Source organism: Denticeps clupeoides, chromosome 14 (genome assembly GCF_900700375.1).
Source record: "Denticeps clupeoides chromosome 14, fDenClu1.1, whole genome shotgun sequence".
Taxonomy (NCBI): Eukaryota; Metazoa; Chordata; class Actinopteri; order Clupeiformes; family Denticipitidae; genus Denticeps; species Denticeps clupeoides.
Window position 1 is genome coordinate 13,509,713 of NC_041720.1, and position 13,211 is coordinate 13,522,923.

The 13,211-nt window shown below is 43.2% G+C and overlaps 1 protein-coding gene across 3 annotated transcripts in view; it reads left to right on the plus strand.

Moving 5' to 3' along the window:
* Positions 1-13,211, plus strand: part of pak5 (p21 protein (Cdc42/Rac)-activated kinase 5) — a 56,067-nt gene that overhangs the window by 8,129 nt on the left and 34,727 nt on the right. The window contains exon 1 of one of the 3 annotated variants that reach the window (XM_029002366.1): positions 9,930-10,457. The exons of 1 other annotated variant lie outside the window; for it this stretch is intronic. In XM_029002366.1, coding sequence (XP_028858199.1) covers positions 10,442-10,457 — 16 coding nt within the window. In that variant the 5' untranslated portion in view covers positions 9,930-10,441. Of the gene's footprint in view, positions 1-9,929; positions 10,458-13,211 lie in introns of those variants that run through there. One more of the 3 variants, XM_029002368.1, reaches the window with a different exon arrangement.

The following is a 13,211-nucleotide window of genomic DNA, read 5'->3' on the forward strand; positions in this document are numbered from 1 at the left end:
CTTTAGGTAATGAAAATAGGGCCCGAGATGAGTAACTCTAAATGTGACTCATGTCAACAGGTTAGTGTACATACAGTCCCTGACAAAAGTCTTCTCGCTTGTGTACAAATTGAGCTCAAGTGCCTCTGAAATATATTTCTAATCAATATTTTTTTACAAGAAATGGCTCATTTTATTCCCAACAGGTTTTGTAATAATGTTTCAGTGCAAAATGAAACTGTCAAAAATGATTCTAATATTCAAAGCCTGGTAAAGCCCTTTGAGTCAATTTTCGCAAAGACATAAGTGTTGTCGCCTTTTCATATGAGCTTCACCTGTGACTAATAATGGATCAATTGGGTCTCAGGTGTGTATAAAAAGAACCGCGCAAATTCTTGAGAAGCCAGGAATGGGGTGCTGATCTAGTGGAGACAAGAAAAGTCTTCTAGCTTCTTGGGAGCTGCTACTATCACTTGTGAGTGGCAGTGTTTGAACATGTCTAATAACAGTCCATATAAGACTTTGCATTTTCAGAGAATTCCTTCATCTAAATTTAGAGCAATTAAAGAAAAGAAGTGTTGGCTGGTAGTTAAAAAGAAAGATTTCCAATTTCAGGGAGTTTTACAAATCTTTATACTCACCACAAATAAACATATCTAAAGACGAAATTGATCAGTTTCATGAAAACATAACCCTCCTCATATTGTCAGACATTTACATTTACAGCATTTATCAGACGCCCTTATCCAGAGTGACTTACAATCAGTAGTTACAGGGACAGTCCCCCCCTGGAGCAACTTAGGGTTAAGTGTCTTGCTCAGGGACACAATGGTAGTAAGTGGGATTTGAATCCTGGTCTCCTGGTTCATAGGCGAGTGTGTTAACCACTAGGCTACTACCACCCTACCAGACAATCAAACTATTGTCTTGGACAATATTGTGATTGACAATCAAACTATTGTACTGGACTCTCAACTAACACCAGGTGAACTCCAGGAAGCCCTGAATAGTATGCCCCATAGAAAGGCCCCATGTTCAGATATCCAGCTGAACATTTTAAAGAATTCTGGACCATTCTGGCACCAACTTTTTATAGAATGTTACAGGTAAATGGAAGACTTCCACCTCATGAGAACTCTGCCAACATTAGTCTCTTGCTAAAAAACAGATGAGGAACCTACATTTCCTGGACTCCATCTACATTTCCCTGTTCTCCTCTTGCCCTTCTCTAGGTGGGGTTGCAATTGTTCCTGTGGTTGGGAACTCGCGTGCCCTGTGGGGGTCTCTGGATGTCTATGGCCTACATGTTGGCTTCATGTCCTGCAGCGGGCGGGGCTGTGGCTCCCCACAAACACTATTAACCACTTACATGGAGAAACCTTGTGAGAAACTCAGGGCTACACATAAGGGCTCACACAGGCACACAAACACATACTCACAGACACATTGACACAATGGTAGTAAGTGGGATTTGAACCCGGGTCTTCTGGTTCATAGGCGAGTGTGTTACCCACTAGACTACTTGTCTTGTACACATCTTGTATTATTAGTACTGTGTGGAATTAAATAGCGTTTGTGATTTATACGGATGCTGCTTGTTGACGTGTTCTTTTTTGTCTGTTTGTAGTTGTATATGGACTGAAAATGATTGTAGAAATACAGCTACAAAATTTAGGGCTTCCAGGTCTGATCAAATCAAAAATACTGACAAAAGGCCATTGGCTGAACTTGATATTGGATGCAATTTGATGTTTTTTTGGGTTAAATTAATGTTATTTTGAGTTAGATATTGACTGAAATGTGTTAGTTAAGAAGATAAATTGTTTCTGTTCTGCATTTTAGGACAGTAGTAATAGCACGGTGTCATTCCCGTACAAAGCAAGCAGACCTTTTATGTCATGAGGCACACAGGATGTAATGAAACCAACAATAGAGTATGGAACGGATTCAAGAGATGAGTCAGCAGCTAATGCTTTATACTACATATTATGAGATCCCATTGTGTAATCCTCCTACAGTAGAGTATTATATAATCTAAGTCAAAGTGTATCTCTAAATTTACGTTTATAGCATTTATTATTGCCCTTATCCAAAGCGACTTACAATGAGTATTTACAGGGACAGTCCCCCCCTGGAGACACTCAGTGACTTGCTCAGGATTTGAACCTGTGACCTTTTCGGTCTTCTGGTTCAAATGTGAGAGTGGCCTGAGTAACGGGTCATGGTCACACTTGTGCAGTTCATTGATTGTTGGGACTTTTTGCAGATATTGATGCTTCAGATAACAAGCTTCAGCGGGTCCTGGGAAAAAGCGATCCTTACACGCACTCTTCTTTGAACTCTGTTTCATGCCACATTTCTTGTTTGATCCGTAACCTCCAGCTTCAGCAGGCCGTTTGTGTTCCGTGCGTCTGAGAGAAAGTGTGTGGATGTGTCCTGACGGTGCGAGGGGAACGCATGTGCGCGGTGTAGGCCAGCGACTGTGAGCAATGCTTGACGAGCCGCACTCCAGGCCAGGCACCCACAGCAGATGGGATGTATGCAATTAAACTGCGGTATAAATAGCGGAATGCTCGGGGAAAGAAGGAGCGAGGAGGTGTGTAGGGATGGGATGGGGAGGGGCTTAAGCCAGAGAGAGAGAAAGAGAGAGAGAGATATGAGAAAAAGGGCCCAGGCAAAAATCAAGACAAGATGGATTGAGGACGAGAAGCTGTAGTGATGTGTAGTGTTGTAAGCACGTTATTAACAGCATGTTATTTATTTTTTTGGGGCGTCGAACCACCAACCGCGTTTCACAGAGCAGACACCACAGTCATAATCACTTCCTTATTACGGGCTATCAGGCGGTGAAGTGGTGTGAAAAGGTATTGAAGCCTTGAGCAGTGGCAGGCCGTGGTGGTCGGTGGATGGCCAATCAGAACTCACTGTTCCTTCCTGCTAAATCGGGATACAGGAATGTGTCTGGTTTGGCTTTGGCTCCTATACGGAATGAAGTGTGGTGCGAAACTTTCTTTCTTATTTGGGGTAAAATATATACAGCGAGATATCTCACATATATGTATGCAGTACAGTAAACCAGTCATTAATACAGTATTTGCGGTTGGAAACACACTGTATTATTAAGAGTATATATTATACTCTTCAGAGAATAATATATTTAAACCTCATTATGATAGGGTTTTGTGGTTATATAACCCATATAGTGATGTTTTTAACCTTTATAGATCAGCATCAGATGTGAAGACAGTTCTTTGCTACTCCAAACAATATTTTGCACCGTGAGCAAAAACATTCTAACGGGACAGAATTGTGTAATTTGAGATTTCATGAATCCTTGAATGCATTGCATCATTTTCTGAAAAAAAGAAAAACTGAATATCCGCAGCTTATGTTTCTGAAGTGTAATCGTTCATTTTGGTTTTTCTGCTGTGATTGTCTCACAGTGCTGTATTCCATCTGCGTTGAAGGACCGTAATGGTTCTGTTTTCCAGACGGCAACGTTGTGTTCCCTTTAGCGTTTCTTCATTGTGCAGTTCATGGGTTGGTGAAGCTACAAAAAAATCTAGGGCACTTCACCAGATAGAGATGTGCATGCAGTATGCATGACCCAAGGTTTGGTCAAGTGAGAGTAAAAGCGTAAAAAATGCTCCGGGAACATGGAGGCATCGTGCAGCTCCCTTCGGCTCGTTAAATGCACTGTCTCCTGACACTATGGCGACACACGTGGTGCACAGTTCACAAATGTGCACACACTGCGTTTTGAACAATTGAAAAGAGTTTCACTGGGCAGAGGGACGTGGGAGGTGGTGCATCTACATGATCTACAGTAGGGCCAGTGTTGGCTGGGGGTCTCTGCTTCTTCCCGATGTTCGTTTTTGCTGTGTGTCGGTACGAACGTGTGTGTCTGCGAGTAGGCCGCTGACCTGGTGTAATGCAGTTCAAAGTTATGCAATGCCTTTGGGAAGCAGCCACTAACCTCTGATTAAAACACATTCACAGTCAGCCAGACACACACACACACACACACACACACACTTTAAACACCTCTTTCCTGCACATTCGTGTGGGAGATGTGAACAAAGAAGATTTTGACAGTTCCAAACTTGGACCGGGTCCTTCAGCAAGCAGCCTGTTAAAAAAGCTTCCGCGTGAGCGCAGCTAGAAATACATCCTGCGGATTCGCGCCAAGAACACTTCTAACCCACGCCGCCGAATTATGCGTCCTTGCGCTCGTGGACCGTAAGCACCCTTTAGACGCTCATTAGATCAGGGAGAGGCCGGTCCGAGGACGGCTTCGCGAGGGGCAGGTGTGGAACAACATTGTGAGACGGATGATTGAAAAATGCGCTGCATCGTGAGAAGTGCGTCACGCTGTGCATGTTCAGCGCCTCGGTTCCTTCAATTAATTCATTAGCTGCAGTCGATTAGTTCAGCAACTGTGGGGCGGGCGGGGGACCCTTCTTCTGGCGGTTTTTATAATGCTACTGTACACGCCTCTTTGATCCTCGCATTGGAGATTACAGGCGGGGGGGTGGGTTGTAATAGTACAGTAGTTGCAGGGGAGGGCTGAAAAGGTGCTGAAAAATTTATGGAGTGGGATTAAGTGTGTTCTGTTGGATTGTAGCTTGCGCTCTCAGACAAAAAGGGAAACAGCGAAGGGATGCGCTCTGAGGCCGTGCTTTTACCCCAGAAAGCCACCAAACTGCACTAATCTATACAGAGAGCAGGGCTGCAATGAGACGGACTAATTGCTCCTCCGGCGTTCGCTGTGACGTGCCCGCTGGTCTTAAATGCTTAATGACAAACAGAAGAAATGTGTTTTAATTGTTGAAGCTGATAGACGGCTATTATAGACACAAGTAGAAAGCATCCATGCACGTTATACCAGAGCCGCTCACATCACATAGTCACCTCTAGGATTTCACTGTTTGAAAGACTTTGTAGTGAATTTGCAAGAGGAAATGCAAACCCGAGGGAGAAAATGCGCTATATACCTGATTTGAATGAGATTGGGTATGCATATAAATTTAGTTTTTAAAATGTACAAAAGCATACTTACACTATCATATGATGTTTAACCAAATAGGCAGTATGCTAATTCACTAAATGTTTATTGCAAGAAGTGAGAAATGAAAGTGAGAAGTAGAAGTCACATTTTAGGTAATGAAGTGTAGCTAATTAACATTATATTAGCATTTCTTCTTATTCGAGATAAAAATAAAATATACTTGCATGAGCACATTTCATACATTTACTTCCATCTGAACTTAAATGTGTTTTTCATACTCAGAAATAAAAGCTAACTTCCGTTTTGTTCTCCATGTTAACTAGCTAAAATGAGACCAAAATGCAACAATAATTTCTGTAATATTTGCGCTTTACTTGTACTCATGTTTAATATGGATAATGTGGAACATCATTTATTTTCATGTATTAAAAACGGTTACCTCTTGCAATGTACAATATATACTAATTTCAATAAAATTCAAGGCAAATTATTATCAAAACACAGACATTCAAAGTTCAGTTTATATATGTTATTTTTAATAGTGCATCAGGCATAATTAAAATATTCATACAATGCACCTCATTTTAACTAAGTACTGGGTAGCATACAGTATGTTAGACTTAACAGCACGTGTGTAGCTTTTAGACCAGTGACATTGTTGTCTGGTGCATCACATCATTTTAGTTGCATATATTGGTATTGCATAACCAGGCCAGTTGCACAGTTTTGACGGCCATTGTAAGTTGAAATATTTGATGCTATAGTTTTGTCTGAATGCTTTTAGAGTACACAAATTTTTTTGTGGAAGTTCATTGTAACTACTGAGACTAGTTTTCGGTGTCCTGTGCATCACATTACATTTACTTTTACAGCTTTTATCAGACGCCCTTATCCAGAGCAACTTACAATCAGTAGTTACAGGGACAGTCCCCCCCTGGAGCAACTTAGGGTTAAGTGTCTTGCTCAATGGTAGTAAGGGACTCAATGGTAGTAAGTGGGATTTGAACCTGGGTCTTTTGGTTCATAGGCGAGTGTGTTACATTTACATTTACAGCATTTATCAGACGCCCTTATCCAGAGCGACTTACAATCAGTAGTTACAGGGACAGTCTCCCTGGAGCAACTTGAGGTTAAGTGTCTTGCTCAGGGACACAATGGTAGTAAGCGGGATTCGAACCCGGGTCTTCTGGTTCATAGGCGAGTGTGTTACCCACTAGGCTACTACCACCCTGGCAAGTTTTCAAACTGATTGCATGACTTTTGTCATAACTTTATATTGAAGTACCCAGTAGCACAACGAGTACATGTCACACTTGTTCATACAGTACAGGCCAACACACCTTCTCATTCAATGTGATTTCTTTATTTTCATGACCATTTACATTGGTAGATTCCCACTGAAGGCATCAAAAAAGGTGAAATAACTGAAAACATGTTTTATATTCTAGTTTCTTTGCTCTGATTACTGCTTTACACACTCTTGGCATTCTCTCGATGAGCTTCAAGAGGTCGTCACCTGAAATGGTTTTCCAACAGTCTTGAAGGAGTTCCCAGAGGTGTTTAGCACTTGTTGGCCCCACTCTGCGGTCCAGCTCATCCCAAACCAAAATTACTGATTAACCAAATTCATGATTAACGTTAATTTTGACATTATTTATTTCTTACATTTTCAAAATGTAATTAAAAAAAGATTATTTAACTTATGTCACAAGTCCCTTCCTAACCCGACATCATGCTGTTTAGTGAAGAATGGAGCTGAAAGGCCTTTCTCCTTTTTTTTCTCCTCCAACCAAGTTGCAGGAGTGCAATGCTCTGCTCCATTGACTTCTCATTCAGAAACGAACTGCTTCACCTGAGGGCTGTGCTTGTTTCCGTGCTGCACCCCCCCGCAGCGTATCGAAAACACTCAGAACGCACTTGTGAATGCTTCATTTGCCCACCATTAACGGTGAGCTTTAAACTGGACGCACTCATGTCCGTGGGACACGGGAAGCTATTGAGCTGCTTGGATGGGGCTGGTGTCTTTACACCAGAGCACTTTCCTTCAGCTCTTAAAATGGCCACGTTGGGAAGGTGGAAATTCAACAAGTATGCAGTAGATTTTACTCAGAGAAGCGACCATGCTCTCTTCTTTTAACATTCATGGTGGCTTTTGTATGCAGCCGCTGTCCTCAGGGCAAAGTAAAAAGTACCATATGGTGTGAAGCATGGCAAATGCTTCATTGAAGTGCGCACCACGTTTAAAATAACAGAAATGTCTTAATGTGGGTTGGGTCTTTTCTTTATAGGAAATGTCACAAAGCACAAAATCTTCATGCATACATTTTATATGTTCTCTATACTTCATACTACAGATGCAAATGTTAGACTGTGGACGATTAGCCTTCCATAGCAATTACTGCTAACTATTAAAGTGAAAGTGAACTGATTGTTATTGTGAAACACTGCAGCACGTGGTGACTCAACGAAATGTGTCCTCTGCTTTTAACCATCACCTTTGGTGAGCAGTGGGCAGCCATGACAGGCGCACGGGGAGCAGTGTGTGGTGACGTTGCTTTGATCGGTAGCACTTCAGTGGCACCATAGCGGTTCGGGATTTGAACCGATTGGTCCTTTTGGCTACGGGTCCATTTCCTTTCCCGCTAGGCCAACACTGCCCCAGAAAATTGGGAAATACATAGACCATGGCACAGATATTATGGAGATGTGGGGCCATTCTCAACACAGCAGTGCCATGTTGGGGGGAACCCTGGCACAGCAGCACTGATGGAATTTTTTTTTACACGTGCATATTTGTGCAGTGCTCCTTTAAATGCACACGGCACTAGGCTGTGAATGGAGCTAGTCATCTGCCCCGGTTTTGATGCAGCTTTACTTTTCCATCACGCAGAGGAACCGAGCAGACTGGTCCAAGCTCCCGTGGTCCCTTTTATTCTTTCCCGTACATATAAATAGTGACGAGCGTAATAAAGAGAGTGTGATGGTGACCCCAGCAGTGGTGTGAGCTCGTTCTTCCAGGTGGATCTTTCTTCTCTGTAAGCTTCACCCGAGTTTCCACCACGACACAGACCAAACTTGTTACACACTCATCAGCGATACTTCTGGCTAAGGAGTGTAACCCTTGCAAACTACAGCTAGTGCCTGAGGTACCTTCGAAAACTGGCGGGTCAAATGCCACCTCATACCCATTCTGGCAACTCTGCCGCAAACACAGTCCGGCTGCTCTGCAGTGTGTGAAAAAGTGGGCTAATGAAGGTCATGCTGTGTTTTTGTATCATCATAGACCTGAAAAATTGTCTCCTGCTTGCAGTCAGTATGGGCTAAATGAGTCAGTCAGCAAAGCTGTGTGTTAGCATCCTCTTTGCGCTGCTCTATTCAGCTGAAAATGACAAAATTGCGAACCTCGAACATACAGTACATCCAGGGGAAGATGGCGTCCACGCCATTGCTCAGCACTAAAGACAATTTGGCGATTCATCTTAGCACAGACCCTCCAATCCTGGGTGGATGATATGCTTGGAGGCATCCATTTATTCTGTTCAGGTTTTAAAGTATCTCCCTTCTTCACACAGGATTATTCAATCCACGAGTTAATCACGGCTTTAATGAAGCGTTATCTTCTTTTTCCTTCTGTTTTGTTAATTGGGGAGACGTGAAAGAATAATTAATTGGGGCTTTAATTTTTAATTTCCATTCTGATTACACCACTAATAGTGACGAGTAGTAATCTTGTCTTTTACACGGGTGTGCACCATGACCGTTAACTTACGCTAGCTGGCTCCATTTCACAACATTGTAGTGGTGCACAACAGTACCAGAGCGGGTTCGTCTGTGAGGTTTATGAATTTTTTTTCTGCTTGTCTGCTCGGTGTAGCTTGACTGCTGTGCTACAGCCTTCTGTAGATCCACTGTCAGCGTAGGTGTCTAGAGGGGAGCACACAGGCCAGGATTCAGAATTCTGCTGCATGCTAACGTGCAGAAGTAGTGGCTGGGAGACAGCCAAAGTTTCTGCCCCGGTCTTGTCTTGTCTAATTTACTGATGTTTCTGACATCAGCAGAAACCACATAGTGGCAGTTTACTAACCATTATACTTTTCCACTTTTTAGGTATTTGGAAATGCTCTTTCTCATAGACGTTCTGCAGAAGAAGTCGGGGCAGCGGTTTTGGAGGGACGTCTGAAGCAATGCGGTCAGGGTCAGCGCGGCCTAGCTTCAACGCCTGAATCCGAGCTATGTTCATATGAGTCCTGGGCCCAGGTTCACTCTCTACAGCCACCTGAGGGCCATATGCCCCTATGGTGCCTGCCCTAATAAGCGGCCGAAAGAATCCCCTCCCACAGAGAGGGCCCGGTGAAAACAATATGCAACAAGAGGCTGAGCAAGGCAGGGAGACGGTGTGGTGGCTGCGTTTTATAAATGCTCGTCGGCTCATCGGGCCAAGGGAAACGGCAGAGACAAACGTTGTGACAACTAGGGGTGTGTATTGGCAAGGATCTCATGGTACGATACACGGGTCATATGTATTATTGTACATATTGTGATATTTTACAGTTTACTGAAAATGTAATAACAGAGCTGAAATGCTCTGATCGGTGCGTGTCATGTTTTGCGATTTCACCCAGATGTACAGCGCCATCTACAGGAGTGGAGGTTGTAGTTGCATGCTGATTCTCATATCTGCGGACCTCACTAAAGAAAACGCTGGACAGCACCACCCGGTGGACTAAATTTGTATACACAATACAGTGACACCACAAAAAATATTGAGATACATTGCTGTTTCATTGTTGTCTAACAGCCCTAGTGACAACTATGCAGCAGTTGCATTCCAAACAGACACGCGCACACACACACACACACACACACACACACACACACAAGTGGCTGTAGCAGCTGTCCATCCCCTCTTCTTCTTTCATTCCCTTCCTCTCTCTCTCTCTCTCTCTGGACTCTGAAATACCTTTCTGGTGCTCTGAGGCAGCACCGGCCTCCTCCACCGTGGGGTCGTGTGCTGGAGACCGGACGCCATGTGTGTTTGTGTTTATCCGCACGCATCGCTGAAGAAGAGGCGGCTCAGCGTTGAGCAGAGGAAAGCTGCGTGACACGGAAAAGAGGAACGCAATAAGGAACAAAGGCTGGAGCGGGGAAGAGGAGGACGAGACTATGGTGCCCGGCTGGGAAAGGGTCGTCTGTCCCGCAGCAGAAAGGTCCCGGCTTAGCCCGGCTGCGCCAGGGTGCTGGCGTCTGCAGATTTTTTTTGCCTGAATCACGTATTGGGAATCATCAGGCCGTGCCCAGATGAGTTGACCGGGGCGAGGCGAGCGGCCGGATCACCTACGCTTGTGTCCCAGGAATGCATGTGCGGGGCCTTTCCTGGGCTCACTGACCGCCAAAGTTTGCTTTAGCCTCGGAGAATGTGGAGGTCTCCTCGGCAGTGTTGGTTTTAGGGGAACAATGAATTTCATACCAGGTAAGCCCGTGTTGAGCCCAGTCCACCGATATCTCATTCACCCAGTGTGCAGGGCTGGGAAAGCTGAACGCTGATCCATTAATACTGAGGTCTGACCCATATTCGAAACTTCTGATAACATCAAACTGCACGTTGTGTTAGGAGCGGTGCTTTTTTTGTGAAGCGTGAAGCAAAAATATGCATATTTGATACACAGGGAACCGGAGTGGAATGTCATATTTCCAATTTGTTGATTGTAGGCTAATCCAAAATGTAATGGGATTGGTGATCTCTCTGCATGAGGGGTCATAGCCATCTCTTTTTCGGCAAACTTGGGATGCTTGTATGGGTAGCACAGAGGACATTCGCAACGTTAATTGTTTGTTTAATTTGTGCTTGAGTCATTTGGCCCTTGCTGCTCTTTAATAAGTTAAAATGTTAAAATAATGCGGTGACATTTTATGGCTGCGCGGCGACTGCGTTCGGTGAGGTTGAGAAAATGGAGCAGAATGCATGAATGCAGAATGCATGCATTTAGTGTTCTGTTTATCATTTATTTATTTAGGGTTTGATGCTCGTAGGGTTTCTGGAGGGGGGTGGATGGTGCTTTCAAGATTTTCCATCCATCTCCTCCCCTTGCATATCTGCTCCTTCGCATTCCCACGTAGTGCAGTTTAAGCCGTCTAATTTTCCGGGCTGTTGAATCGGTAGACACGGAGGGCTGCTCAACATGGCTTCTGATCCGTGCATTGAGGGTGTGTTGGATGCCACAGAGAACCAAAATAGACATGGGCCCTGGAATCTGGGGAAGGTCCAGTTGCGATGCATTTGCATGGTGGCCTAGCATGGGTTTTTTTTTTTTTTTTTTTTTCGATAGGAAAATGCCTGTCGACTCTCAGATGGCGACAGATGGTCTGGGGACAAACAGGACCTGGAGTCCAGTGCCCTCTGCTCCCCTCCCCTCCACACTGTCTGAGGCGTATGTGAGGACAAAGGAAGTTATGGCATGGTGCACGGGACATACTTGGGGATGTGACATGGTTATTTAACGTTCTGTAAACGGGGATCTGCAATCTCAGTTAATGAGTTAATTGAGGTGTCATCATTTGAATGATTACAAGAGTGGAAGATAATAGACTCGATTGTTATGGTGCTCTAGAAGACGAAATCTAATGTCCCAAAACTGATTTCTTAACTCGTAAGACCCTTGAATCAAATGTGATCTATGCTGATCTATGCTTTGGTTTCATCCCCAAACCAAACATGGTGACAAAATAAAAATCTGTTATTTTCCTGTACTTACTAACCAAACAGAATAATGGTTTGATTTTTAGATATAGAGTTGTGAAATGATAAATGTGTCATGTTGCTTTGGTAACATAATGAGAGCAGACTACACCTGTCTTCTGGAACCATGATACAAGATCACAGATGGTTTTTTTTGGTCCATGTCTCGTTGTTACAGCCCTAGTAAGTATGCTTGTGATGTCACATTAATTATGCCGTATATCTTTTGAGCCCTGTGCTATTAGAGCAGTTAGCCACAACATGTTATCACTGTTTAATGGTGGTGTTAAAATCAATGTAAATCTTGGTCACGAGTGCGTAATAAATTATTATACCAATTCAGTAACAATCAATATAAACAGTTCTTTCACCATGTAATATACTGGAGCTAATTAGTTCCATAATAGTATATGAGCACATGTGATGTTGGCATGGTTTTTGAGTGTCTCCTTGGTTCCTCTCAAAGTTACTTCCTTTTTTCAGATTGTGGGGCCTTGATCACTATACATTCTAAAAAGTGTAGAAATTAATAATGATTGATTGAATGAACTAGATCGCCTCATTTTCCCATTGAGGAAGTACTTACTACTACTTACTACTTACTACTACTACTACTACTAATGCAGCCAAAGATCTGAGTAAGCACTAATGAGCACTGATTGCTTTGTCCTGTGAAATAGGTCACATAATATGGATTATGGATGTTCTCTTGAGTTTGGTGCAGGGTGCTGGCTGTGTTGTTTGCTGTACTTTACTTTACTTTACTTTACTTTACTTTATTTAGCAGACGCTTTTATCCAAAGCGACTTACAAGAGGAAGACACCAGCAATTCTCGTTCGATTTCTATAGAAACAATCTGTAGGCGATGGTTTATTGATGGCCATGTTTTCTTCTCAATCAGGCTCAAGTACAAGCAGGCGAACGTCCATGTCTCTCTCCCTCTCCCTTTTTTTTTTATCTCCCCCTGTCTCTCGACAGTGTTGCCCTGTGAAACTTTAAGCCTGCTCTAGTCGGTGTAATCCCATTCCCAAGATGTCCCTCCCCATCTAGGTCATAGGTTTCATCTTGAGAGCCCACCTCCCCCCACAGCTCACGTCTCTCCCTTTTATAATCCAGCTCAATCCACAACATTTGAGGGACATGCTTTTGAGCATGGAAACCCCAATGACATGCATGTACCATTGGATATTTGGCAGCCAACACTTTTGCTGAATTCAGCTTTAGACTCATGTTAAATTTCTAACATGGCTTGTTCAGTTAGAAGCAGAACACACAAATGAGCACACATAAAAGGTGGCATTTACGCCAGTTAACAATAATTAGATTTTTAAGAGCTCATACATTGAATGCAAAGAACTAAAATGATTACAGACAAAACAAACTAATCACTGGAATTGTGTTGATAGTTTAAATGATTATTTATACCATCTAATATTCCATGATACTATTATTATTAGTTATTATTATTGCTATTATTATTATTATTA